General features: G+C 36.2%; 1 protein-coding gene across 1 annotated transcript in view; it reads left to right on the top strand.

Moving 5' to 3' along the window:
- Window positions 1–27,699, top strand: part of Cngb3 (cyclic nucleotide gated channel beta 3) — a 172,722-nt gene that overhangs the window by 93,189 nt on the left and 51,834 nt on the right. The window contains 6 exon segments of the mRNA XM_028779786.1: window positions 1,181–1,267; window positions 4,383–4,447; window positions 5,132–5,254; window positions 14,118–14,259; window positions 22,234–22,393; window positions 25,198–25,295. Coding sequence (XP_028635619.1) covers window positions 1,181–1,267; window positions 4,383–4,447; window positions 5,132–5,254; window positions 14,118–14,259; window positions 22,234–22,393; window positions 25,198–25,295 — 675 coding nt within the window.

The following is a 27,699-nucleotide window of genomic DNA, read 5'->3' on the forward strand; positions in this document are numbered from 1 at the left end:
ATATATATATTTACATATATATTAAATATACAAAAGTAGACAAAATGATGCTGATTCCTACGGAATACCATTTCATTACCAAGGTATGAGAATAATGAAGGTGCATGGAAAGTTTTAAAATGAATATTTTAGCCATATAATGGTCCTTTTCAGTACTTTTTAAAATCTGAGTTACTGATCTATTATAAACAGAGCTTATTTCTTTCTCTATTTTAGCCTTTGAAGACATTAATAGACTTAATTAAGAGTCTCTAATAGAAACTTTTGTAGCAGGTAGTTCATAGTGAAACAACCCAAAGAAGACAGTGGTAGAAATCACCAAGGAACCTAGGTGAACCAGAACTGTATAATCCATGCTGAGCACTGAAGGAATACCTGGGCCGCAAAGCAATGTCATTGCGATGAAGTTACAAGAGTATCAAACAAAATCAAAACTAGATTCAATTCGTATTCCAGGACTTCATGTTTCCCAAGTATCAAAGTATGTTCTAACATTAGCATCTGTGTCATCACTGAACTATATGGAATACTGAGCAAAGGTGATGCGTAAGGAGAGCTCAGACACATGAAAGTGAAAGAGAAGCCAGTGGCCGTAGACTAGTTTACTAGTTTGATACTAGTTTGTAAATTAGTAACCCTGTTTTCATGATATCAATGTGTTTACAAGGTATCATGTAAGTAAAAGCAATTTTGCATTAAATAGTAAGTGATTAGTTACAGCTTGACAACTTTCACATACCTTCATAGTTTGAATGTGAACTATCTCCTGTAGACTCACACTTGGTCCCTAGATGGTATAAGAAGGTTGTAGAGCCTTTAAAAGGTGAAATCTTGCTAGAGAAATTATCTCACTGAAGGCCAATTTGAGGCTTTATAGCCCTCGGGACCACTACTTCCTGTTTATCCTAGACATCCTGAATAGGAGTGCAGTGTGAACAGTCATCTTTCTGCTTCTCCATTATTCCTTCCCTGCCTAGACCATGTCCTCTCCACTGTGACAAACTGTATCCACCTAGAGCCAAAAGCTAAAATGAACTCTTTTACCCTTAGGTTACCTTGCAGGATATTTTATCACAGCAACAGGAACGTAGCTTGCACATATATTGGCATGTATGGGTACAAATCCAAGCATAGAGAGGCAGACAAACTCCACATAAATGTGAACATGTTCTCTCTACAGATGGATGTGGCATCTCTACTGCCATTTGAAGTTCTCTACATCTTCTTTGGAGTCAATCCAATATTCAGAACAAATCGGGTATTAAAGGTAAAGAAACTATGTTCAGCTGGGTTCTCCTTCTCCTAATGGAAATCTTGAAGCAAGTTTAGATACCCTAAAATTAACAGTACTCAACACATTCTAAAACAGTTCTCCATTTCTCTGTCTTCATCATTACTATATTTTAATGGATAATGACATTGAACAAGTATTTTTTATAATCCAAAATAGAATGCTTTTATACTTCTAAAGATGACTGGAATCACAAATAAATAACTTATAATTACTATTTTTTCACTGCTACCCATTTTATCAGAGATTTTCTGAATGTCTGAAGTATCAGGTGATCAAACGAGGCAACAAACAAACAAAAATGCAGTTAAATTTCCTGAGGCCCCGAGACAATCTACATAAAAATTTACCTGGAAAACAAAGAATCTTTTCTGTGTAATAATATGGAAAGAAGTTCAAGATAAATTGCTAAGGAAAAGGGAGGAAAGCTAGATAGAAAATACTTTACAGAACAAAATCAATTTATGTAAACCAGAAAAAAAACTGTTAAGTTTTCTAAATTAAAATAAATTAATAAATACTACAACTGTTTTTTCAAAACTAATCAAAGCAATTCCCTTAGATGAAAAGGAAAATCAGGATGGAGGCAAAAAGAAGGACAAAATTTTGAAGTGATATATTTAATATTGATTTTGAAACATATTTCCTATTCAAAATATTCTTAGACATACATATTTCATAAACTCAGATTTGTTGGATAACTTATACAAATTAGAGGCAAGTCTGAGTGAATGTTTACATACATTTTGAAGAATAGCAGTAGTTAAGAGTACTGACTGCTCTTGCAGGATCCAGTTTCAATTCCCAGCATCCAGATGTCAGTTAACCATGGTCTATAATTCTATTTCCTGGGGATCTAGCACCTTCTACTGTCAGCTGTGAGCATCATCTGTGGAGCAAACATGCATGCAGGCAAAACATCTATACACACATTTTTTTAAAAAATAACAAAAATAAATAAATCTCAAATTTTTGAAAGAATACTAATAACTTGTACTTCAAAAAAAACAACCCACTAAAAGTAACTCAATGTACGTTATAAATTTTAATTGTGTATGTTTTGCATCCTGGGAAAACACCTTAATTATATTTCCAGCATAATCTAGCAACCATGAGATCCTACAATGCCAGCAACTGCAATGGCTAACTTTGCTACACACTTTTATTAGAACTGTCCTTCCTTTATCTATCTTATTCCTCCTAACAATTTCATGTTATCACTGAGGAAGATGAGAATCAGCATAGTGGGAAAGCCTGTCCACCCACACTGATAATGTTGCCATCACTTATCTTACTGAAGATTATTTGCTATAATTTCCCAGATAGAGCTCAAGCACAAAAATCTTTCTGTGCTTACAATTTTTTTTAAGTTTAAAAGATTCTGACCCTGTATTCCCATATGACCAAGAATGTCCTAGAGTGTCCTGGTGTGACTTTGCAGTATGAGTGTAAATCAAGGCAGAATGCAATGTTCTAAGCAGTCTAGCTTCAGGCTACCATGTCATCAAACCTAGATTCTCACAGGAAAGTTTCAGGAGACATGTGTTCAGAAATAGCTGATTTTCAAAAAAGACTCAGATACTTGTGGAATTTGGAGTTTAAATAGATTTTTAGTGAAAGCTTATAAATATTCCCTTTTATACCCCATCTCTGAACCCACGTTAAAGAGCTGTCTAGAGCCAGCATTTTAATGTAGAATATTATGTAAGTCAACACTGACTTTTTCTAACTGAATAGTCCTATCTTTCAGTTATTTATAAAGGTGTTATTGGATAGACAATTCTCTAGGGTAAATATTATCATATACCTGTCTCCAGGCTATAAATGGAAAAAAAAACACGCTATGAACACATTTGTTTTAAAACATTGTCCTCTCAGCAAACTTCTAGTAAAAGCCAAATAAACAAGTTATCAAAAATTGTACTTAATACAATCTGAGCTTTTGAAGGATACTTTCAGAAATCTGGGTGAACAAACATTTGTATATATTTCTACCTTAAAAGGAAATCTTATTACTTTATATATAATATGAATGTATTACATATAATAATAATGTATTACATATAATAGTAATGTATTACATATATTAGTTTTTAAACCAAAGGGTCAGCAGTCACATATAAATTGCAGGATATTTTGTCGTAAGTAGTGGCTGAGGACTCGTGTCTATAAGATCTTCCTTTTCTAAGCACATTCAGCATGTCAATGAATACCTTCACACACTCTTTTCATTATATCATTTTTAGGTAAGGAGCCAGGGTATGAAGTAGAAAAATTTTCTAGAACCATATCAGCAATAGTTTCTGGAATTTTGTTCTGGGATTCATGGTGAATCTATGGTCTTATTCTGTGCCCTATGTCCTATAGAAATGAAGAAAGGAGGAAAGGGTGGGACAGGAGTACCTCAAGGAAGTGAGAGCTGAGACAAAACTAGAAATGAAAGACAATGTACAGCATTTGTCACTCTGGATCTGAGTTACCTCACTCGGTATTTTCTCTAGTTCCATTCCTTTACCTGAAATGTTATGATTTTTTTTCTTACAGCTGAGTAAATATCCTTTGTATGAATCTGCACATTTGAGAATCTTGAGGGAAACAGCAACTCTGTTTTGATTAGATCACATGAAGCCGCTGAACCTTCAGATAGCACAGAATAACAAGCCTCTACTAATGTTCAGTGGATTTTACAGTTTGAAAAAATATATAGATTTACTGCCTCTTCCTTAAAAACAAAGTTACTGTTAACAACAACGTATTTTTCTTCCTTTATTTATGTTTTAGAAGTATGATTTTAATCATTGTAAAGTAGAATTTCACTATACACGTCAGAAAGAAACCCATTATTGATTTTCAGCATGCATCAAAAATAAGGCTATAATGAAAGGACAGAAATAAAGTAAAATAATAAGCTCTATAGGTTTGGCATCTTGTTAAAATACTATTTATAGAAAATATTATTAAATATGACATGGGATTTTTAACGGTGTGAACAAAATCATTTCCAATAAAATAAAATCTATGTTATATCTTTTTATCTAAATAAGCATTCAGGTAAATTATTTTTTATTTCTTTTGCTTATTTTTTATACAGTACACTTCGTTCTTTGAGTTTAATCATCACCTGGAGTCTATAATGGACAAAGCATATGTCTACAGGTGAGTTTCATTGGTAAATTTGGAGGAAGCAGAGAAAATGATGGCAGAACATTTTAGAAGGCATTTAGGAGACAATAACCACCCTGCTCAAAAACATGGGCATTTTCTATTTTGCTATATAAAACGAGTGCATATCTAAAGCAAATTGGGCTGTTTCAAGTGCACTTAGATTAAAGTGAGGAAGAAAACATATCATGCTACAGTTTAAACAATAAGAGACGAGTACACTCTTGCAAGTCAGCTCTCCATCTCTCATGACAATTTACGCCCAGCCGAAATTTCACTCATTTGCCATTGTAAACTTGTGAGTAGAAACCTTCAGTCACAGTTTATCACAGCATGAGGTCCTGTGAGCCTTTCTGATATCCTGGTAAATCAGCGTGGAGTATTTTATGGGACTCAAAATGAAGAAGTGACCCTTGAGGCATGTCTTTCACAGCGTTGACTCACACCATCTGTGCAAAGAAATGAAGACTTTCTTTACACTCCGTCAAGCCCATTCAAGACTCTGCAGGCAGACAACATGTGGTGTCACCTTCGCTTTCTACTGCACAAATGAGAGTTGACACTTAGCAAATCTAAAGCAAGAGGGCTCATTGGAAGCATAGAGAAAAAGAAAATGTTAAAATCAGCCACATTCCAGAAACAGCGTCAATGCTTACTTCTACTTATTCTCTCTGACAGAGTCATCCGAACAACTGGCTACTTGCTGTTTCTCCTGCACATTAATGCCTGTGTTTATTACTGGGCTTCAGACTATGAAGGAATTGGCTCAACTAAATGGGTCTATAATGGTGAAGGCAACAAGTGAGTTCTAATTTTAAAAGAGGCCCTTCTTTGTTCTTCTAAATTTTCAGTTTTGGTATAAGAATTTTCATAAGCCACCACTTCTCCAAGCTTTTATGAGCATATGTTAGTTGTACATAATGAGTTTTATTGTGATATCTGTTCATGAGAGTATGTGGTGTGTTTTAGCCATATTAACACTTCTCAATAACCTTGTTCATCCTCTTCCCACTCCCACTGATTGCCTTCCTCTTCCCAACTAGTTCCTCTTCTCTCTCTCTGTCTCTCTCTCTCTGTCTGTCTCTCTCTGTCTCTGTCTGTCTGTATGTATGTATGTCTCTCTCTCTCTCTCTCTCTCTCTCTCTCTCTCTCTCTCTCTCTCTGTGCATGTGTGTGTGTGTGTGCGTGTGTGTGTGTGTGTGCTTGTATTAATTTGGATCATATACAGGAGCATGAATAGGAGGTTATGGACAAATAAACAGCCTACCAGTAGCTACATCATTAAAGATGACTGTTAGTCACTGTTCACTCATAATCAATAATACCTCTCTTGTGTATAAGTATGATTTTAAGTGAAAAATAAGATAGAATAGAAACTATCAGAGAACATCGGATACAGAGCAGGTGTGTGTGTGTGTGTGTGTGTCTTTGTATATGTATGTCTGTGCGTGTGTTTGTGTCAGTATGAATGTGTGTGTATGCATGTATGTTTCTGTATGTATGTGTATGCATGTGTGTGTCTATATGTGTGTGAGTGTGTGTGCATGCATGTGAATGTAAACATGTATGTGTTCATTGTATGAATGTATGTGTCAGTTTGTGTCTCTGTGTGTGTTTGTGGGATGTTTTGTGTATGCATATGCATGTTTTTGTAATTGTAAATGTATAAATATGTTCATGTGTGGTGTATGTATGTGTAGATGTATGCATACGTGTGTCTGCATGTGTGTGTGTACATGTGTGTGAATGTGTGCATGTGTATGTGCATGTGTATATGCATGTATGTGTGTGTGTCTGTTTCTCTCCATGAGTATGTATGTGAGTGTGCGTGTGTGTGTATTCGTGCATGTGCGTATGTATGTATGTATGTATGTATGTATGTATGTATATGTATATCTGGGTGTATGAATGTGTATGTGGGGGGTGACTGTGTATCTGCTTTGTCTGTCTGTGTGTGTGTGTGTGTGTGTGTGTGTATGTTGGTAAAGATATGTGTGGTATGTTTGTATGTCTGTGTGTATGTAGGAGTGTGTGTATGCATATGTGTCATATGTGTGTGGTGTTGGTGTGTATGTGTGGGTGTGTGCATATGTATCTGAATATGTGTGTGTATGCACATGTGTGACTGTATGTTGGGGGTGTGAGAGTATCAGTGTATGTGAGTGTGGGTGTGTACATGTTTGTGTGTCTGTGTGTGTGTCGAGTGTATGTGAGGGGGTGTGTATTTGTGTTTATGGGTGTGTAAGTGTGTGTTTATGTGTGTCTGTGTCTATACATGTATCCTACGTTGATCTGTAAATGTGATGATTCTTACTCTGAATTATACTAAAAAACTTTGGGGGTAATGTAATAACTACAATGATAATTGTTAATAATGATTAATTTTAATTATTTAGAGGCAGGTGCAATAGCCAATTAGTTGATTGCTGAAGTGTTTTATGAATTTATGAGTCAGCTATAACCACCAACTGGACTAAATAGAGAATAACAAGATTCACAAATAGAATTTGACAATTAAGCAACAAGAGTCTAATGAATAAGAGAGGTAACTTGAAATTTTTAATGGAAAAAAATCAGGGTTCAATCATAACAATTTAGTTGTTTAATATCAAATTTTCCTTTCAGCAGATACAGGGACCTTGTATAACATAGACAAACTTACCTTCTGTTCTAGTGAAATGACATTAAACATATTAGAAAGCAATGTAGTCTCTAGAAAAAAAATAAGTCTTAAAAATTTTTAAAGGATAATACATAGCCACCTTGGGATGGAGAGGAAAGAGAGTAAAAATATCTCAAACATTATATACTACCCAAAGCAAGTCAGTTATGTGTAAAGAATTATAGTAGTCTTATTTTTTAGCAGCACTGATTTTCTAAATATTTTTGGTAGTTCAATATAACTACATCATCACCCCCTTCCTTTTCCTCCATCCAAACAATCCCTGATACTCCTCCTTCCTCTCTTCCAAATCATAGTCTCTTTTTATATTCATTCATTTTAGACCTGATTTATTTAAATCTTATAGTCAAAGGCCACTGACTGTAAGACACACATACACACAGAGAAAACATAGTCTTAAAAAAATCTTAAAATCAATCCTGTAAATGTATAAAAAATGAACTTAGAATGTGAGTTGATTTATGTACTTATTTTACATGAATATGAAATATGAATAATTTTATGGAAAGTTAAGATGTCACCTATATTAAGCACATTAACACCACAGTAGCTAATAGTGAAGACTGGTGATGGAAATGTTATATTAAAGGAGCAGTATATGTTAGTCAGGCTTCATCTCTCTGGAAAATATCTGAATGAGACAACTTATTGGGGAAAGAGGTTGTTTTGGGTCATAGCTTCAAAGGTGTCAGTCCAATGTAAGCAGTCTCCAATACAGTAGACTTGAGATGAGACAGAATATCAGGAAAAGCAACAGCAGGAAGCAACAGCAGGAAGTGCTTAGGGCAACAGATATCATAACATGGTTGGTACCCAGGAAGCACACTTTTTTACTGAAGAGAAATTAAAATATATATCCAAGTGGTGGAAGTACATAAGAATTTTCAGAGAAACTAGATTCACAATAATCAGAAACTTTATATAGCCAAGGAATGTATAGATCTTTTTGAAAGCTGCACTATATACATACAATAGAGACTACTTAGCAATTAGAATAAACAAATCACATGAACTCAAATAACTCTCAATAGACTACACAAAGCATACATACTTTGTGATGGTATTTGAATAAATTTGTGAAGTAAATTATTCTATTTACAACACCATCAAGTGGAATAAAAACTAAGAAGTCCAGCAGAAGTACACTGAAAACTACATCATGAAAATGAAAGCTTGTGAACAGAAGTTATTCAATAGAATGGCATCTGGGTTCATGGATTGCATGAGTGATTATTGCTCAAATGTGACCAACTCAGGGCAAACTGTCAAAATCCCAGTGAAATCTTTCCCTATCTTGCACCATCCACAAAAGTCAAGTAATTGGATTGAATACTACAAGCTATGAAACTATTAAAAGTAAGCAGAGCAAGATTGCTATGTGACCTTTCTTGGACAATAATACGTTTAATATGGCCCCTCAAACACAAAAGCAAAGGCAAATGTGTGGCTTTCCAACACACTAAAAACATTCTATGCCACAAACAAACATGGGTTTATATCACACTAAAAAATCTCTTATACTAGAAACAAAATAGTCAACAAATCAAGACTGGAGAGAATATTTACAAATCATATACATGATAATGGGTTAATATCCCAAAAGTGAGAAATTACTGCAATTTAGTACCAAAAGCTTTTAATGAACAAGGCTTTAAATGACACTTCTTGAATACAGAGAAATGGCTGATGAGAACATAAAGGGTACTCAACATCATTAATCATCAGGAAATACATATCAAAACTACAACATGGTATCGTATTGCCACAGATAGAATTGCAGTAATCAAAAAAGGGAAACAGGTGTGGGAAACACAAGAATGGAGGGAGCGAAGTGAGTGTCTCTATATGGTCAAGGACTTGGAAATCAATATAGAAAACAGAACATTGGCATCTCACATGTTTTAAATTTCTTATTAAATACGGACATTCCAACGAGTAAGATGGCAACCTCAGTATAGGTTTGAGTTGTATTTTCCTGATTGATGATATTGAGGGTTGTTATACTTTTCATTTAGATTATTTATTCAATTTTTATTTATATTATTTCTTGAGTTTCTGATATGTTTACAGAAGCAGAATTTCCAGTTTCACATTTCCTTCATGTTCAATATGAAATATTATCTTATTGTTTTAACTGGAAGCTGTGTGCTGTCATGCATTAAAAATTTATAGAGAGGCTATGTGTTAAATAAGTCAGATGGAATCTTTTTGAAAAAAATTTATCTGCCTGGGGTGTAGATATTAGAGATAGACACCCTTGACTAATTAAGCTAATCCTAGAAAATCAATATGATGCCATCTAATTAAATTACAAATCTTACCTTCGGTTGGGCATGTCTTAGTGTGTAAGACATGTCTGAGAAAAGAATCCAAAAATAAACCACAAAGCATCAGAGCAGAAAATTTTCCAATTAACATAGCATACTATTTAATATTTTAAAAGTTCAAGACTAACCCTTGAGACTTGAGAAATCAATGCCAACATTTAAGATTTAGCTGTCATTTTAACATTTATAAATAAGAAGGTGAGAGTAGGTAATACTATGTTTGTTCAAAAGTGATGTATAATAGAACTGACCACATAGGAAAAAAATCTAGCCTCTTCCCGCTCTTCAGAGGTATTAAATTTTACAAGTTTCTTTATTTTAAAGAAAGCAACAGGTTGAGAACCTGTAACCAAAATAAATTAAGTGATGGGATGCTTAAAATTGGGACTTGAAAAGTTAAAATGCACCCATAAATTTACTTTTGTGCTTTGCTTCTTTGAAATCAAGTCTACCATTATAAGCTAAAGCCTTCTGGACATTTACTCAGTGATAGTTTTGCTGTCTTGGTATGTGACTCTAAACTCTCCAAAAAAAAAAGTTAGTGGGGTCTTTGTTACTAGTTTTGTTGTGGTGGTTAGCCCTGTATCTATGAGGTTAAAAATATCCCGCATCCTACATGCCCTGCTTAGTTGATTCTGTGGACTCACAGAGACTGGAGTGACAATGAGAGAGCCTGTATGGATCTGAGCTAGGTCATCTACAGATATGTTACAGTTGGGTAGCTTGGTGTTCCTGTGGAACTCCTAACTTCTAACAGAGGAGGCAATGTCTCTGACTCTTCCGCCTATTTTGAGACCCCTGTCTTCTTACTGGGTTACCTCATCTAGCCTTGATATGAGATTATGTCCTTGGTCTGATTGTAACTTGACATGCCATGTTCAATCAATATCCCTGTACTTTTTGAAGGGAAATGGAGGAGGAGCAGATCTAGGGGAGAGTATAGGTGGGGGAGAGACTGGGAAAAGTGGCAGGAAGGGACACTGCTGTTGGGATATAATATAAGAGAGAAGAAAAAATCCCATATCCTTTAAAATATATTTAATTTGAAAATTATTTACTTACAGATTTTATTTTATTGAGTAATAAATTCGACAACAGCATGTTTCGTTCTTTCTAAAACTCCATTTCATGATATTGAAAACAATTACTCTTGTTCACAAACTAATACAGTCATAAAGATGTAAAGTGTTCCTGCTCTGTGTGACACAGTAGAACAAAAAATACAACCTGTTTTTAACTTATTATTACAAGCTATTAGAAGGCATGCTTGCACACACATGGAGGTCAGAACACAACTTTGTGGAGTTACTTCTCTCCTACCTTTACCTGAAATCCAAGGCTTGAACTCAGGTTGTAAGACCTATGAAAGAAGGACTTCTCCCACCAATCAATTTCTTGAACCCCATCCCCCAGAATATTTTAATTTCATATTTTAATTGGCCTATAAAGGAGCAGTTTTCCTTGTGGGATTTTTGAACGCACTTCATTTTGGTTGGTTTTACATTCACCCTCCTCTTTGTCATTTTCCTGTCCCTCCCCCTCACTGAACCTTTATGTCCCCAATATTTCCACTTTATTATTTCATATGTTCTATTGCCTTCACCAACGGTCTCATTAAAGACTCCTCTCCATTTCATTGATGGCTTTCTAATATCCCAGTATTTACTATCATTTACACCACCTAGGTCTGCATATGAGAGAACATTTGTCTTTCTGACCTTTATTTTACCTCTTTACTTAATTTAATGTTTTCCAGTTCAACTCATTTTTTAATTTCATAACTAACTTTTCTTTATGACTGAAAAAAATTTAACTGCATGTTGTATATTTTCCTAATCCATTCGTCGACTAGTAGAAGTCCAAGCTTATGTAGCTTCCTGTCTGTTGCATATAGTGCAGCACTGAGCAGGGATGTGTATGACAGTCTATGTAGTAGGATACAAAATCCTTTGGGAATCTATCCAGGAGTAATACAACTGAGTCATTTAGTACTTCTATTTTATAAATAGAAACTTAACTAAAGCAGAATTCTGTAAAAAGTTCTAATCTACCATGAACACCTGAAACAGAAAAAAACATTTAAAAAACCTAATTGAGAACCACTGAGTCCATTGCCTATCTATAAAATATTTAGATATTTAAATTTACTTTTATTAATTCCTTGAGAATTTTATACAATGTACTGTGGTCGTTACGCATCTGTCACTCCTTTTTCTAACTCCTCACATACTTGACTGACCTCCCTACCACTCCAAATTTAACATCTTAAAAAGAAATTAGGACTCCAGTTTGTGTTACAAGTATATTCCTGTGTGTGAGACCATCCATTAAACTATTGTCTGTCTAACATGATGCACACACTTAAGCAAAAGTGACTGTCTTTCCCCCAGAAGCCATCCACTGTCCACAACTCTTGAGTAGAGGTGGATCTCTCCAATTCCTTCTCATTCTCTATCAACTAAAGGGTTAGCTGGCTTGATCTTGTGCAGGTGTTATGAGGACATCCACAGCTGCTGAGAACACAAGAGCTCAGCCATCCTGTCCTGTCCAAGAGTCACTGTTTTGTTCTAGTCTCCAACACCTGAGTCTTACAGTCTTTCTTTCCCCCTTCCATATGTAAGAAGTTTTTTAAGGATACAGTAGGAATGCCTGACATAGGCTATGTTATCAGAGCCAAGTAGTTTTATTTGGTGTTCTAAAGTTCTAGATAAATTATCTACCCCATCCAAAAATGGTTTCCCTACTTAGAAAAGTACACTTATTTCTTTTCACATTTGCATATTAAGTAACATAATAAAATATATAGAGATGGGGTCCCCATGCCCACTGATGATTTCTGTTCTCTCTCCTCTGATTTCCCTACACCTGATCCCCATGCCCTTTTCCCATCCCTATCCCCTCTCCCATCCAGGTCATTCCCTTCATCTTCCCCCAATATCTATTTAATTTTGCTTTCTAAGAAAGAATCAAGCATCCTCCCTTAGGACCTTGTTATTTGGCTTCTTTGGATCTGTGTATTGTAGCATGGTTGTCCTGTACTTTATAGCTAATATTCATTTATAAGTGAGTACATACATACGTGTCCTTCCGGATCTGGTTATCTCACTCAGGATGATATCTTCTAGTTCCATCCATCTGCCTGCAAAACTCATTAGGTTCTTGGTTTTAATAGTATTTTAATAGTAATGAGGTGATATCAAGGGGGCCTCCCCATTCTCAGAGGAAAAGTGGAGGGGGTAATGAGGGGAGTTGTGTGATGGGGACTGGAAGGATGGGGGACTGATATAGGGATATAAAGTGAATAAAAATAAATGGGAATATATTTAGAAAAGTTAGTGAGCATATTTATGTGTTCTGTTTTTCATTTCTGGAAACAATTAGATCTAAATTATAAAGAGTTATTAACATTCTCCACATGTTTCTAGCTTGGTAACTAAAGTTTTATTACATTTATTTGTTTTAGAAGGGTTGAGAGCACAGTGTGCAGGTGGGGTTCTCCTTTTCTGATGTGCATTCGCAGTTATTGAACTCATGTTATCAGGCTTGTTGGCAAGTATCTTTACCTGCTGAGCCATCTCATCAGCCCTGGTTTAGCAGTTTAAAGATGACCTCAAATTCTTTGCTGTCACCGTCATTAAGAGATGGAGCCTAATATATCTTCTAATTAATTCAAGCTAGTACTAGGGATTTACTTGACAAACAGAACAAGGCAGGAGATTACGATAGTATGCGGTTTCAGGATTATAAGATCCTCTTAAGCTACATATTAGGCTATGATCAACCTAGAGAAAGCAGTTGCCATTAAGAGGTCCATGAACTTATATATTATGCTTTGATTTTTATGTTCTTATGGTGTGTGTATGCGGTGGGGGGGGTCTTCATGTGTTTGTATTTCTGAATCTTTCTCTTTGTTTTTGTTTTGTTTCGTGTTGTGTTATTTGTTTCTCTGTCTCTTTCCTTTGTTTTCTTTTGGTTTGTTTGTTGGTTGGTCTGTTAGTTTCTAAAAAAAGACAGAGAGACAAGGTATGGAGTTGGGTGGGTGAAGACGTGGGGAAGATCTGTAAGGAGACAAAGGCAAAGTGTATAGGGGAAAATTATTTTGCAACTGAAAAAAATCCATGTATGTTGAGACAGAGAGTGTGCGAGGAAGCACAGTCTAGTCTCATTAGGAAGATAAATAGAAAAATATCTTTCTATTGGTATGCCCTACCAACTAGACTAGGCTTAGACATGTAAGGAAAGGACACACCTTGGGCATTCCAAGAAGGGATTATATGGAGAAAAACATGAGTACCAAGCCAACAGTAAGATTCAAGTGACAAAGTAGATGGCCTTAAACACAATTCCCAGATGTCTGCAAATATCCAAGTTGCTCAAAATTGCTCATTCATTGTGGAACATCGAGAGTGAATCTGTGCTAGGTTTTGTACAAATCTCTCACCCAAGAAACAGAAGCCTGATAAAACAGTCCACCAAATTTCGGAAATAGCTAGTAAATACCCTCCTCGTGTCCAAGTGTTTAGTCATTTCCTAATGTTTATTAAGATGTCTAAGTAGCACATGTATTCTCAGTTCCTGCATACATGAACTGTGTGTGTGAGCAAATGGTGTTACAATGGTATGTACAAGAGATTCTCTACATTTCTTCTTACAGATATCTGCGATGTTTCTATTGGGCAGTTCGAACTTTAATTACTATTGGGGGCCTACCAGAGCCACAAACATCATTTGAAATTGTTTTTCAACTCTTGAATTTTTTCTCTGGAGTTTTTGTATTCTCCAGCTTAATTGGTCAGGTAAGCTGACAATGTATCCCTATCTACAAAGTATGATCATTTTTAAAAGATTAACAAATATTTATAAATTTTATGAAAGAAATATTGAAATCTGTGGTCCTTTTGCTCCTTTTTCTTCCTTGATTTGATACCTTTCACCTATTTAATGGTGTGGAATAGCATGTACTTGAGTCAACATTACAACATTGACTTTTAGTGAGGTAACAGTCTTGCTACTTAGTTTAGGCCAGCCTCAAACTTATGGTCCTCTTTCCTCTCATTGAAAAATCAATTCAAATTCTTACTGCTACAATTACATATAAGTGCCACCTTACCCAGATGGCTTTCCTTTTGGGGCATTAAATCTTCCAGAAGACCTGCCAGCCAATTTCGTTAGGATATAAACCCTTTGAATTTACAGTAAAAACATTATAATTCATAATACATAATGGAGTCTAGACCCAGGTGTTTCAAAGAGCATGTATTCTTGCATAATGTGCTGCAAAGTGGGCCTGTGATGTATCAGAACCAAGGCTACAGTGAAGTTATGCAAGACAGCCTGGGCAAACTCTACCAGAAACAGTTCATACTCATTAGATATTTTATTCAATTAATTTTTGGTTGATATGAATTCAGAAAATATTTATTGACTTGATTTTGCAGCCCCCACATTCAGTTATCCAAGTCCATATAAGGCTATAATGCATGATTTAAGAATTCAAACTATATCACAAAATCAATAAACCCACTAGAAAAGCTATTGTTTGCTAACACATTCACTGCAATATGGATAAAATTCATTCTGTAACAATAAGAACTACTTATCATGATATTTGATACTACTAAAAAATTGTCAAAACTCAAATAGTGCATCAATTAATGTTAAGTGTCTGCTAAACATGGCATATGGCAGAGGAGTTCAGAAGCTGTCTTCTGTTCAGTAAAGGGAAGCCTCTCAGGTTCTGTGGAACAGATGCATATGAGGCGTTTTCAGGAGCCAGGTAGTATCCAAATATCATCAACAAGCAGTTCTGTTGATTATAATCTGTTATGAAAATATGTCAGTAGTAAAGAATGAAATGTGTTTGAGATTCAAACAGCACTGACAAGACAAAGGGCTTTTGGAAGTAAGAAGCAAATTCAAGAATGAAATATTTTAAGAATTCTGAATATTAAATCTGAGTTTTGCCTTGAAAGCAATGGGAAGCAAGCTCAGGAAGGGCATTGAACAAGGAGATTCAATGTTAATTATAATATAAACTAAATAGGACCAGCATTTTTAAATATGTGTTTTTAAAGATTTATTTAATGTATACGAGTACACTCTAACTACCTTAAACACACCAGAAGATGACATCAGATCCCATTACAGATGGTTGTGAGCTACCATATTATTGCTGGGAATTGAACTCAGTACCTCCAGAAGATTAGCTAGTGCTTTTAACCATTGAGCCCTAAATATGTGTTTATTATTGCTTAGGTGTAGTAACTAGCAGATTAAGGACAACTGCTATTGGAAATTTGTCATAGGTCTTAAAAGAAGGAGCATTCCATACAATAAAGATAAGGATGTTGAACAAAATAATGAATTATTGGTAGGGGAGGCGCTACAGCTGGGTAAGCATCAAAGTTAGCTAATTCTGGTAATTTCATCAAGCTTTGAGATGTAAGTTTATTGTTTATTGTTCTGGTTCCTAGTGCTATCCTATAGAACATATAGATAGGGAGACTATATAATGGCTATATAAAGAGTAAGAATTTTGGATTAATTAACATGAATTATGAAAAGCACTCTCAGGAGAGAGTCTCAGACACTGCATGACTATCTGTCAGAAATTGGCTACGGCTAGGAGGAGCAAGCAAGTTTCCAAATACAAACACATAACAATATAGACAATAGATAGTCAATGCACAAGGGCATGTCATCTTCAGCTTAGATGTGTTACTGGACTAGAAAGGAAAGTTGGAAAGACAACTCCATTGAGAAAACATTTAGGTATTGGAAAATGAATTTCAAGAAATTAAACATTGTAGGTATAAACTATCACATCAATGGATGGAGAAATTTACTAACAGTTGAAATATAAAACTAGTTGGAAATTTTTTCAATTTAAATTAAAATGCAATAAAATAGCAAAAAATATACATTATGTCATAATGTACCATAATCCACCTGGGGTACATTCACTGTTTTCCCATATTTACAAATGAGGAAACTCAAATTTAAAAAGATTAAGAGGTTGAGCAGGATGTGGTGACACATACCTTTAATCCCAGAATATGAAAGGCAGAGTCAAGATTTCTATGAGTTTGAGGTCACTCTGGTCTACATACTGAGTTTCAGGACAGACAGAGCAACATAGTGACACTTTGTCTCAAAAAGAGACAAGATGAAAAGCCATTGCAATTCATATTTTGAATTCAGACTGTCTTTGAATAGAGCAATATGTGATTAAATGGACAGTTAGAGTAAAATCCAGTGCATATTGAGCACTTGGTATGTGCAAAGCAATTTTCAAAAGACTAGAAAATGATATCTCTGTCCTGTGATCTGAGCACTTGGGAAGCAAAAGAAAGAGGGAGGGGAAAAATCAAAGCCAGTCTAGTCTATGTAGCAAATTCGAGCTCAGCCTGGACTGTATTGATAGAATCTGCCTCAAAATCAGTAAAGAGAGAAAAATGAAAATGATGTCTGCCCAGCCTGAGTGCAATGTTTTCCCTGGACAGCCACAGCTACGTTACCTGAGAAAGTCTAAACTTGAACTCTACTTTAGTCCTACTGATGTAGACTACATACACAGCATACATCTTAAAAAGTCTTTTGGTGATTCTTCTTTTTAATTATTAATTAATTAATTAATTAATTAGCATCCTAAATACTGTTCTCCTCCATTCCCCCTCCCCTTCTTCTCTGATCTGGTGGCCCTCGTCCTGGGTTTCCCCACACCCTGGTGCATCAAGTCTCTGCAAGATTAGGCTTATCCTCTCCCACTAAAGCTAGACAAGGCAGCCTTCTGTTACATGTATGTTGGGGGCCTTTGACCAGCCTATGTATTCTCTTTGGTTGATGGCTCTGTCTTTGGGAGCTCCCAGGAGTCCAAGTTAGTTGATCATGATGGTCTTCCTGTGGGGGTGCCATCCCCTTCAGAGTCTTCAATCTTACCCCTAACTCTTTCATAGGAGTCCCTGACCTCCATCCAATGTTTGTCTGTGGGTATCTACATCTGTCTCAATCAGCTTCTGGGTAGAGCCTCTCAGGGGACAGCTATAGTAGTAGGCTCCAATCTACATGCACAACATAGCATTACTAATAGTGTCAGGAATTGGTGCCTGCCTGTGGGATGGGACTCAAGTTGGGCTAGTCACTGGTCTGCCACTCCTTGAGAGCATATATGTTGGGGTCCTTAGACCAGCCCATGCAAGCTCTTTGGTTGATGGCTCAGTCTCTGTGAGACTCTGCTCCAACTTTGTCCCTTCATTTCTTTTATACAGGACCAATTTTTGGTCAAAAGTTTTGTAGGTGGGTTACTGTACCCATCCCTCCTCTGGAAGTCCTGTCTGGCTACTGGAGATGGTTTCTTTTTCTTTTTTCTTTTTTTTTAAAGATTTATTTATTTATTTATTTATTTATTTATTTATTTATTTTATGCATATGAATACACCACCATTGCTCTCTTCAGACACACCAGAAGAGGGCACCAGACCCCATTACAGATGGTTGTGAGCCACCATGTGGTTGCTGGAATTGAACTCAGGACCTCTGGAAGAGCAGTCGGTGCTCTTAACTGCTGAGCCATCTCTCCAGCCCTGGAGATGGTTTCTTTAGGTTCCATATACTGGTGGGCATTTTGGCTAGGTCACCCACATTGATTCCTGGGAGCTTCCCCCATCCCAGGTCTCAGGGACTTCCTAGATATTCCTCTGAGCCCCCATCTCAACCTCCAGCAGCTGCATATTTCCATTCATTCTCCTTGCCTTCTAGTCTTCTCTCTTGTCTCTTTCCATACCTGATTCTGCCCACCTATTCCCCTTGCACTCCCCTCTCCCACCAGGCTCCTCCCTCCCTCTGTTTCTCAAGACTATTTTGTTCCCCCTTCTAAGTGGTACTCAAGCATCCTCACTTGCGCCTTCTTTCTTGTTTAACTGTTTTGGGCCTGAAGCGTGTATCTTGGATATTCTGTACTTTTTGGCTAATATTCATTTATCAGTGAGTACATATCATGCATGTCCTTTTGCTTCTGGGTTACCTCACTAAGGATGATATTTTCCAGTTCCATCCATTTGTGCGCAAAATTCATGAAGTTCATTTTTAATAGCTGAATATTATTCCATTGTATAAATGAACCACATTTTCTGTCTACATTCTTTAGTTGATGGACATCTGAATTGCTTCCACTTCTGGCTATTATGAATAAAGCTGCCATGAACATAGTGGAGCACATGTCCTTATGGTATGGTAGAGTATATTTTTGGGTATATGCCCAGGAGCAGTATAGCTGGGTCTTCAGGTAAAACTATTTCCAGTTTCTTCATAAACCACTAGATTGATTTCCAGAATGGTTGTACAAGTTTGCAATCCCACTGGCAATGGAGGAGTGTTCCCCTTGCTCCGCACCCTCTCCAACATGTGCTGTCAATTGAGTTTTTGAATGTTTCTTTAAGTCCTTATCAGCCATTAGAGATTCCTCTGTTGAAAATTCTCTGTTTAGATGTAGATCCTATTTTTAAATGGGTTATTTGGTTTGTTGATGTCTAATTTTCTGAATTTTTTATATATTTTGGATATTAGCCCTCTTTCAGATGTAGGGTTAGTGAAGATCTTTTCCCCATCTGTAGGTTGACATTTTGTCCTATTGACAGTGTCCTTTGCCTTACAGAAGTTTTTCAGTTTCATGTGGTACCATTTATCAATTGTTAATGTTAGAGTCTGAGCCATTGGTGTTCTGTTCAGGAAACTTCCTCCTATGCCAGTGATTAAAGGCTGCTTCCCATTTTTTCTTATATTAGATTCAGTATATTCAGCTTTATGTTGGGGTCCTTGAGCCACTTGGACTTGGGTTTTATGTAGGGTAATAAATATGGATCTATTTGCATTCTTCTACATGCAGACTGCCAGTTAGATCAGCATCATTTGTTGAAGATACTTTCTTTTTTTCCATTGTATAGTTTAGACTTCTTTGTCAATAATCAAGTGGGTTTATTTCTGGGTCTTTGAATATATTCCATTGATTCTGCACCAATACTATGTAGTCTGTTTTTGCACCAATACTATGCAGCTTTTATTACTATTGCTTTATAGTACAGCTTGATGTCAGGGATGGTGATTCCTCCAGAAGTTCTTTTATTGCCAGGATTATTTGGCTATTATGGGTTTTGTGTTTTTCCATATGAAGTTGAGAAGTGTTCTTTTAAGATCTATAAAACATTGTGTTGGAATTTTGATGGGATTGCATTGAATCTGTAGATTGCTTTCAGTAAGATGGCCATATGTACTATGTTAATCCTGCTGTCCCATTGACCATGGGAGATCGTTCCATCTTCTGGGGTTTCCTTCAATTTCTTTCTTCAGGGACTTGAAGTTTTGTCATACAGATCTTTCACTTGCTTGGTTAAAGTTACATCAAGATATTTTATATTATTTGTGGCTATTGTGAAAGACACTATTTCCCTAATTTCTTTCTCAGCCTGTTTATCATTTGTATAAAAGACGGCTAGTGATTTTTTTTGAGTTAAGTTTGTAGTCAATCACTATGCTAAAAGTGTTTATCAGCTGTAGAAATTCTCTGGTAAAATTTTTTGGTCACTTATGTTTACTATTGTATCATCTGCAAATAGCTGTTCTTTGACTTATTCCTTTCTACCGTGTATCCCCTTGATCTCCTTTAGTAGTCATATTGCTCTAGTTAAGAACTTCAATTTTATATTCAGCCACGTTGCTGGGGTGGTTTACAGTTGTAAGAGTCCCCTTCATTTGAAAGTCTTAGAGAGATAGGGATTCAACAGATATACATAAACATAATAAAAGCAATATGCAGCAAACCAATAGCAGATAGCAAATTTAATGGGGAGAGACTTGAGGCAATCCCTCCAAAATCAGGGACAAGACAAAGTTCTCCACTTTCTTCCTATCTGTTCAATATAGTACTTGAAGTTTTAGCTAGCATAATAAGACAACAAAAGGAGATGCAAATTGGAAAGGAAGAAGTCAAGGTATCACTATTTGTGGATTGTATCAGAGAATACATAAGCAACCCCCACAATTCTATCAGAGAACTCCTATGGCTGACAAATAGCTTCAGCAAATTAACTTACAAAAATCAGTAGCCCTCCTTCTGGTGATTCTTATGCATGTGAAAATCTAACAGATATAGTGTACTTGCCTTTCAAGTTGCATTTGAAGATGTAACCTTGGCTAGCAACACCTGAAACTGTGGTACTGATATAGAAGAGAGAGATTAACGCTACAGATAAAGACTTGTGACAAACTCTCAGAGTGATTAAAAGATGCTTTAAAGGAAAACAGAAAAAAAAGTAAGAGCGCCTCAAACATAATTGCCATGTATTTGAAATCTATACATATGGTCATACCAGTGACTGTGCCTCAAATTAACCATCATTGTTTACTCCTGAATTCTAATTTCTGCTATAATCCACAAACTCTGATATTTTCTAACTCTATAACCATCATATGCTTTCCTAGACTGGAAATCATTGTGAAATACATATTATCCTCAATTTCTACATCAATGAAACCCAACACTGGTGAAGGATAGAACATAAGATGTTCAGATGAATATACTACAAATCCTTTGACCTTCAAAACGATCTAATAATGTTTAACTTTGTCCTTGAAACCTGGCTAACACCCTTGTTAAATCTCTCAACACTACCTCTGATAAACCATGCCTGACAGCCTTCAAACACTGAATAATGCTGTTTGTGGCACATGAACATGGAAAGAAAAGATCTAGGTATTGAGACCATGGAAAAATATTTGGAGTGCCATTGAAGAATAAGAACCTCTGAAAGATGGACATTAAGAAGTGTCTATAGAGCTCTTTGCAAATACTTTGAAGAAGTAGTAGATTCTATTACCTCTAAAACTGTAAATTGAGGAAGCCATCACAATGTAAGGCATTTGAGCTATATTTTTTAAAACATCAAGAGGGTTTTTTTTTCATAAGCAGAAAAGACTTCACAGCTACTAGAATGAATGAGCAAAGTATTGGTGAGACCTGGCTTTTCTCCTATAATAAACTCACAGTCAAGGCAAATTTATAACCACTTGCATCTCTCTATGTGAGAGGAAGAGCCAAGCAATATATCTTTTTTGTGCTGAGACCTTAAAGATCAGCTTTTAACCTAGAGTGGGTTTTTATAGCTGAGTTATAAACATCCGAGAACTAAACCTGACAGTTCCTTAAGGACCGTCACAGCGGCAGACAACGCTTCAGTAATTTCAGCACATTTCAACTTCTGCTGAATACTGTGCCTTGAGCATGGTACGATTTGATTTCATCTGTCTAAATAACACAAAGGGAAGAACAGAGGCTGGAACTGCATGACGAGTTAAGCCTATAGAGGCAAGCACCCTGGCTCATCTGTGAAAGGTACTTTAGCAGAGAGACTCTCAAACCCGACTAGCCATTCTGCAGGATAATTGCTCATCTCTCATTACACTTCCCTTGCATCTGTGCAGGGATTATGGTTGCTTTAAAATGTCAACTACCATTTTTACAGTAATTTATAAGTATATGAAGATTGTGTGCAGTCACCTGCATTATGAGACAAAAGCCTCACAAAAATCTCACATTATTGGTCTAGTGGGCCTTATTATTATCAGCGAGATAATCTCATTTCCAACCTTTTATTAGAACCTGATGTCGGTGTGTTAAAATCAAGCAATCAGGGCAATAGACAGGGATATTGTGTAAGGACAAGCAATTCAGACGGAATTTCTCTCCTGGGTGTGAATAACCATATTTATGGTTTTAGATGCGTGATGTAATTGGGGCAGCAACAGCCAATCGGAACAACTTCCAAGTCTGCACGGACCATATCATTGCCTACATGAACAAATACTCTATTCCTCAAAGTGTTCAGTATCGAGTTCGGACTTGGCTGGAATATACATGGAACTCGCAAAGAATCCTAGGTGAGCATGACCAATAATTGCTTATATTCCTGTAAACTTATGTAAGATAAAAGAGGAGATCTTTGGATTTGAATAACAGGTTGAAAAACAAGTGTTCTCCCCAGCATTAATTTAACATGAATAAATTTTTCTTAAATTTAGAGCCATATTTCAGTGGAAGTCTTAGAAGAAAATGGTGAAATTTTGCTCAATGCCTACCAGGTGCTAGAAATTACACAGTTTTCCTCTCTCTTTCAGACACACACACACGCACACCCATACACACATGCATATACACACATATACACACACACACAGGTACAGGCAGCATACATACATATTTACATGCAAACAGGTACACACATTCTACACACAGAACCAAACACATATACAAACCTGGACACATAGAATCACACACACACACACAACACATACATGCATGTCACACACACACATCACACACACACAAACTGGAGAAATTAAGTGTCATTGACTCCTTTTCAGAGGCAAAGAAACAATTGAAGCTCCAAATACTTAATTTGGTCAAAGACAAGCTGAGCTATGAATTTGTTGTCCAAACTCTTGTTCTGCCTGTGACAGCTCCTCTCCTCAGGAGCACAGTGTGCAGAGAAAGCTCAGGTTTTCAGACCATTTTCACTACACAGCATGGTTTTCATTTAGTTCTAAGAGACCATTATTTATCAATATTGTCTGCTCAAAAAATAATTTTTAGTAAAGCATCTAAACTAAGTTATGGCCTAGTTGACAATAAATTTAATTTTTAGCTTTTTTTTCTGTAAAAAATAAGAATTAATATTACTGAGAAGTCAACAAAAAGCTACTTCCTTCAGTGAAAAAAACAATATTTTCAAGTCACAATTTTTCCTAAGAGAAAAAAAAGTGTCTACTGGTTCTGGTTATAGGACTTTGCTTCACAGTCTGCCACTGGTAAGGAACAACAACCCCCAGAATGCACAGAGCACCATGACCCTCCTTTGTACACTTGAGAGCAATTGTATAGGGGCAAGGAAACGGCAAGGAGTGGCTCTTGGTAGCTGTTACAGGCACAGATCAACTCTGGCTTACTTAGACAAATAGCTTTCAGAAATAAGAAATGTATTTAATTTTATTTTGATTCACTTTATGTGTAAGGACCTGCATGTGTTTATGTACAATGCATGTATGCCTGGTGCCTGCATTGGCCATAAAATGGCTTCAAATCCCCTAGAACTGGAGTTACAGATGGATGTGGGCCAACATATGGGTACTGGGAACTGAACTTAGGTCTTCTGCAAGAGTAGAAAGCTCTTACTACTCCTTACTACCGAATCACCACTCTAGCCCCCAAATTATGTTTTTATATGAAAGATGGCTATATTTATGATCTATGTTGGAGTCAAATTAACAATGTAGCACAATAATTTTTCTTATTTACTTAAGTAGATGTAAGAAGATATCCAAAATAAATATCGAATGAATAGATATCCCAATACAGAATGAATAGATATCCAGAATGAATACAGAGGTATATATATGAAAGCCTAGCACTTTGAAGACAGAGGCAAGTAAGTCTGTAAGTTTAAGGCTAGCTGGTCCACATTACAAGTTCCAGGCCAGACAGGGCTATATACTGAGACTCTGTCTTAAAGGTTGCAAATAAATCTTTAAAATGAGAGGGGGGAGGATGGAGAGAGAGAATAATCTAGATAATGCAACTTCATGAACCCTGAGCATACCTGATAGTAAGAATGGGCAATTTGGTTTGTGAAATATTTTGTCAGTCTGCTGGTTCACCATTTAATTCACGTGTTAAAAATATCCATAATGTATTCAGTTTCATTTCTGGGTTAATAAGCAACTAAATAACAATAATTTAAATTTACTCACTTAACACATTTCTTCATTAGATTATATTCCCAGCTGAGATGCCTACTAATTATTCTTAACCCAGCAAGTTGCTTATAGCCTCTCTGAGTTTAAATTCTTCTATTCTCCTATCTGCAAAGTAGAAACAAATTACTGGTCCTAGGATTATTATAAAGGTCAAATAAAATAATAGACATGACAGACATCCATATGCCTTCAAATACCCCACCACTCATTATTTGCCATCCTTAAGCTGATGGGACTGGCAGAAACAAGAACTAAATCATGTTTCCATCTTAGCCTGTTCACTAACATTTATCTCACAGACATTATATTTAATGTCTTAAAATTTCTAAAAACAATGCTCTGGAATATTCATTTTGCCGTTTATAGTTAAAATACTTCTTTGCTCTCATGAACAAAAGAGCACCATTGTGAAGTATGAAGGGCCTGGTATGTAATTGCCTGTAATTCCAGCATTTGGGAGGCCCCAGTGTGAGGGGAAAATGCTGTAAGGCCAACCTGGGCTACAATGCAAAACCTTGTCTCTTAAAAGAAGAGAGGGACACATTTGAAACGCCAATGCAAAGAAGGTAAAGGAGGATCACTAGAACCTGTTGGTGATCCAAACTAGACAGAGTTCCAAGATCAATGAGAACCTCTATCTCAAAAGTGGAGAGTGGAGAGTAATTGAGGAAGAGCCCAGGTGTCTTCTTCTAGCCTCCATACAAGCACACATGGCACATGAACACACATGAACTAAAAACACACGTGCACATGAGCATACACACACACAGCCTTGATGGTGGGTATGTAGACCTAATATTCACAAGATATACTTGTTTAAAAAAAAAAACACTTGCATGTTGTTCATTTTCAATTATTTTTCTACTTACTCTTTGGTGAATTGTTTTACTAATTATTCAACTTTGGAGATTGATGTATTTATTTTTACAAAGATGAGTCCGACTTGCTTGAGAACCTCCCGACAGTGATGCAGTTGTCTATCGCCATCGACATAAACTTTAGTATCATCAACAAAGTGGAGTTGTTCAAGGCAAGTATTTTTAGAATTAATAGAAAGATACAATATCAATTTCTCCAAAAAAATCTAAGTTCTTGTTTTATATGGAATTTGTGAGTTTTTTCTCATCTTTCCATTTTTATTGTATTTTATTAATTTATTTCTTTTGTGTGTTCGTGTGGCAGATTTAAAAGAATACACATGTGCTAAGATGTGCATGCAATTATCAAAGGAAAACTTATAAGAGTCAGTGGGTCAAGCTGAGGTCAACAGACTTGGCAGTAGGTGCCTTCACCTGCTGAGTCATCTCACTGGTCCTGCCTTATGCTTTAACAAAGTTAAAATACCCTGGACAATTTATAAGAATCAGAAAGATTATGGGTCCCCATTCAACAGACAATTTGCTCTTTAGAAGTCTCTCTTTTCTAATTAGTGTCAAGAAAGAGGAGTTATTCAGAAAAGTTCTTCAGACTCTTCTAGCATAAATTTAAATTTAATTAAACTCCACTGTTCTGTCTTTACTAACAAGAGCATCACCTTCCATTAAGAACATGCCTTGGCAACATATGATGAACGAAGTTCCCAGATCAGCTCAGTATTGACCTACTCATGTAACTATTACTAATGTTTTAGATGTAGCTTTCGTTCTTTAAGGAAAATTATTTCAATATAGCATTGGTCTGCCTAGAATCTGCAATATTAAAAGTAAACCAACTCTAGTATGGTTTGGATGGTGGCATCATCACCAAAATTTATGCTGAAATTCAATTCCTGTATTAAGAAACGAAGGGCTAGTAACTGAGTCATGAAATCTCTATCTTCTTGCTGATTGTCTTTTTCTAGGGAGGCATGGATGTTTATTCACTCCAGACAGAGCAATAATGACAAAATAATTCTGCTCAAGTAAAGCAGTGAGTGTGTAAGATCTGCCTACAGAAGCATTGGTCTCAGGAGTTACCTACGGAAACATGGGTAACTCAGAGGCATGGCAGGAAAGCCCAGCCCAGCATCAGTGATGACTCAAAAAAAAAGCTATCTTTGGAGCTCCCTGCCTAGCTTTGAAGCAGCTCCCCTTCCCCAGTAACTGCTTACTGCTTATGTAGCCTTACAGACAGGCCTTGTGAAGCTGGCAACTTTCTGAACTTCCTAGGTTTTAAAAGTTCTGTGAGTCTCATAAATTTCATTACCTTCTTATGAGTACCTTCTTCTCTCAAGGAGAGACTGTCTGAATTCGGGGGAAAGAGCTACATATCTCCTGAATATGAATGCACCAACAGACTAAGATGTGTTAGTTTGGAGTGATAAAAGTACTGCCTGGAAATGTCATGTAAATAATTTGATTTCCAAATCTTCTGTTCCTGGGAGAGGTTCATGTTAGAACAATAGTTTAAACCTCTCCATATACTGATGTATTTTAAGCCATGGCATACATATGAACACCAAATTTCAGCAACGATAGAAAAGAAAATGTAATCCATGAAGAAGTACATGACTTGAAATACATAATTGCCACCACTGGACTATAGACGAAAAAAACGAAGCTGTGTGGTAGACTGTTAGGCAAAGCTCCTCCAAATCCTGAGCCAACCACTGGCTTACTCCTCATGCTACTAGAAGCAAGTCAATATCCAAGAAATCTTGATTTTGTGCTTATCAGATTTTCACCAGGATTTTGATAAAAGTATAAAAGGTATGATATTCGTGTTGCCAGAAGACATAAAACAGAAAAGAAAATAATCTTAATTGTGCTGATTATAAATGTTTAAATTAAATATTTTTAGACAGTGGATAAAGCCAAATTAACAGCAACAAGTAGGAAAGTAAAGTATTTCAATGTTTAGAAGAATGCTAGTTCTTTAAGAATTCTTTTTAGACCTAGGATCTTTACTGACTTCAAACTCTGCAAACCACTGTTATAGATGAGATTTCTCTAAATTTTTACCTAATATAGGTTTTGCTAATTAAACTACATGAAGTCTAACATAACATGTCATGAATAATAAGTTTTAAGAGTGACACTGAATTCAAATATTGTCTTCAGCTAACTGTGAGAACCGGGATTGAGTAATAGGCCAACTGACAAGACAGAAATCTGATCAACAATTGCTTCTAGAGGGAACTAAGGAGTGGAGATATCAAAAAGGAATTTGTCTGTAGGACTGAGTACACAGGACAGTTTTGGCCCCCAAACAGCTATGAGATCCCTGCAGTTTTAAGCAGTTAACAACTGCTATAGGGAGGAAGACTACTTAGAGTTGGTATGCTTGATCCTATGCAATGACTCAACTAAGTGCTTCCCCAAGTAGCACAGTTCAATTCTGGACCTGAGATCGATGTATCCTCCCTTGACCCCTCCTCTTTACCTACCTCTCTGCATCTACATATTATACCTGGGCTATCATTTACTTAATGTCTAATATCCACTTATAAGTAAGAA

Source organism: Grammomys surdaster, unplaced genomic scaffold (genome assembly GCF_004785775.1).
Source record: "Grammomys surdaster isolate TR1022 unplaced genomic scaffold, NIH_TR_1.0 97, whole genome shotgun sequence".
Classification (NCBI taxonomy): domain Eukaryota; kingdom Metazoa; phylum Chordata; class Mammalia; order Rodentia; family Muridae; genus Grammomys; species Grammomys surdaster.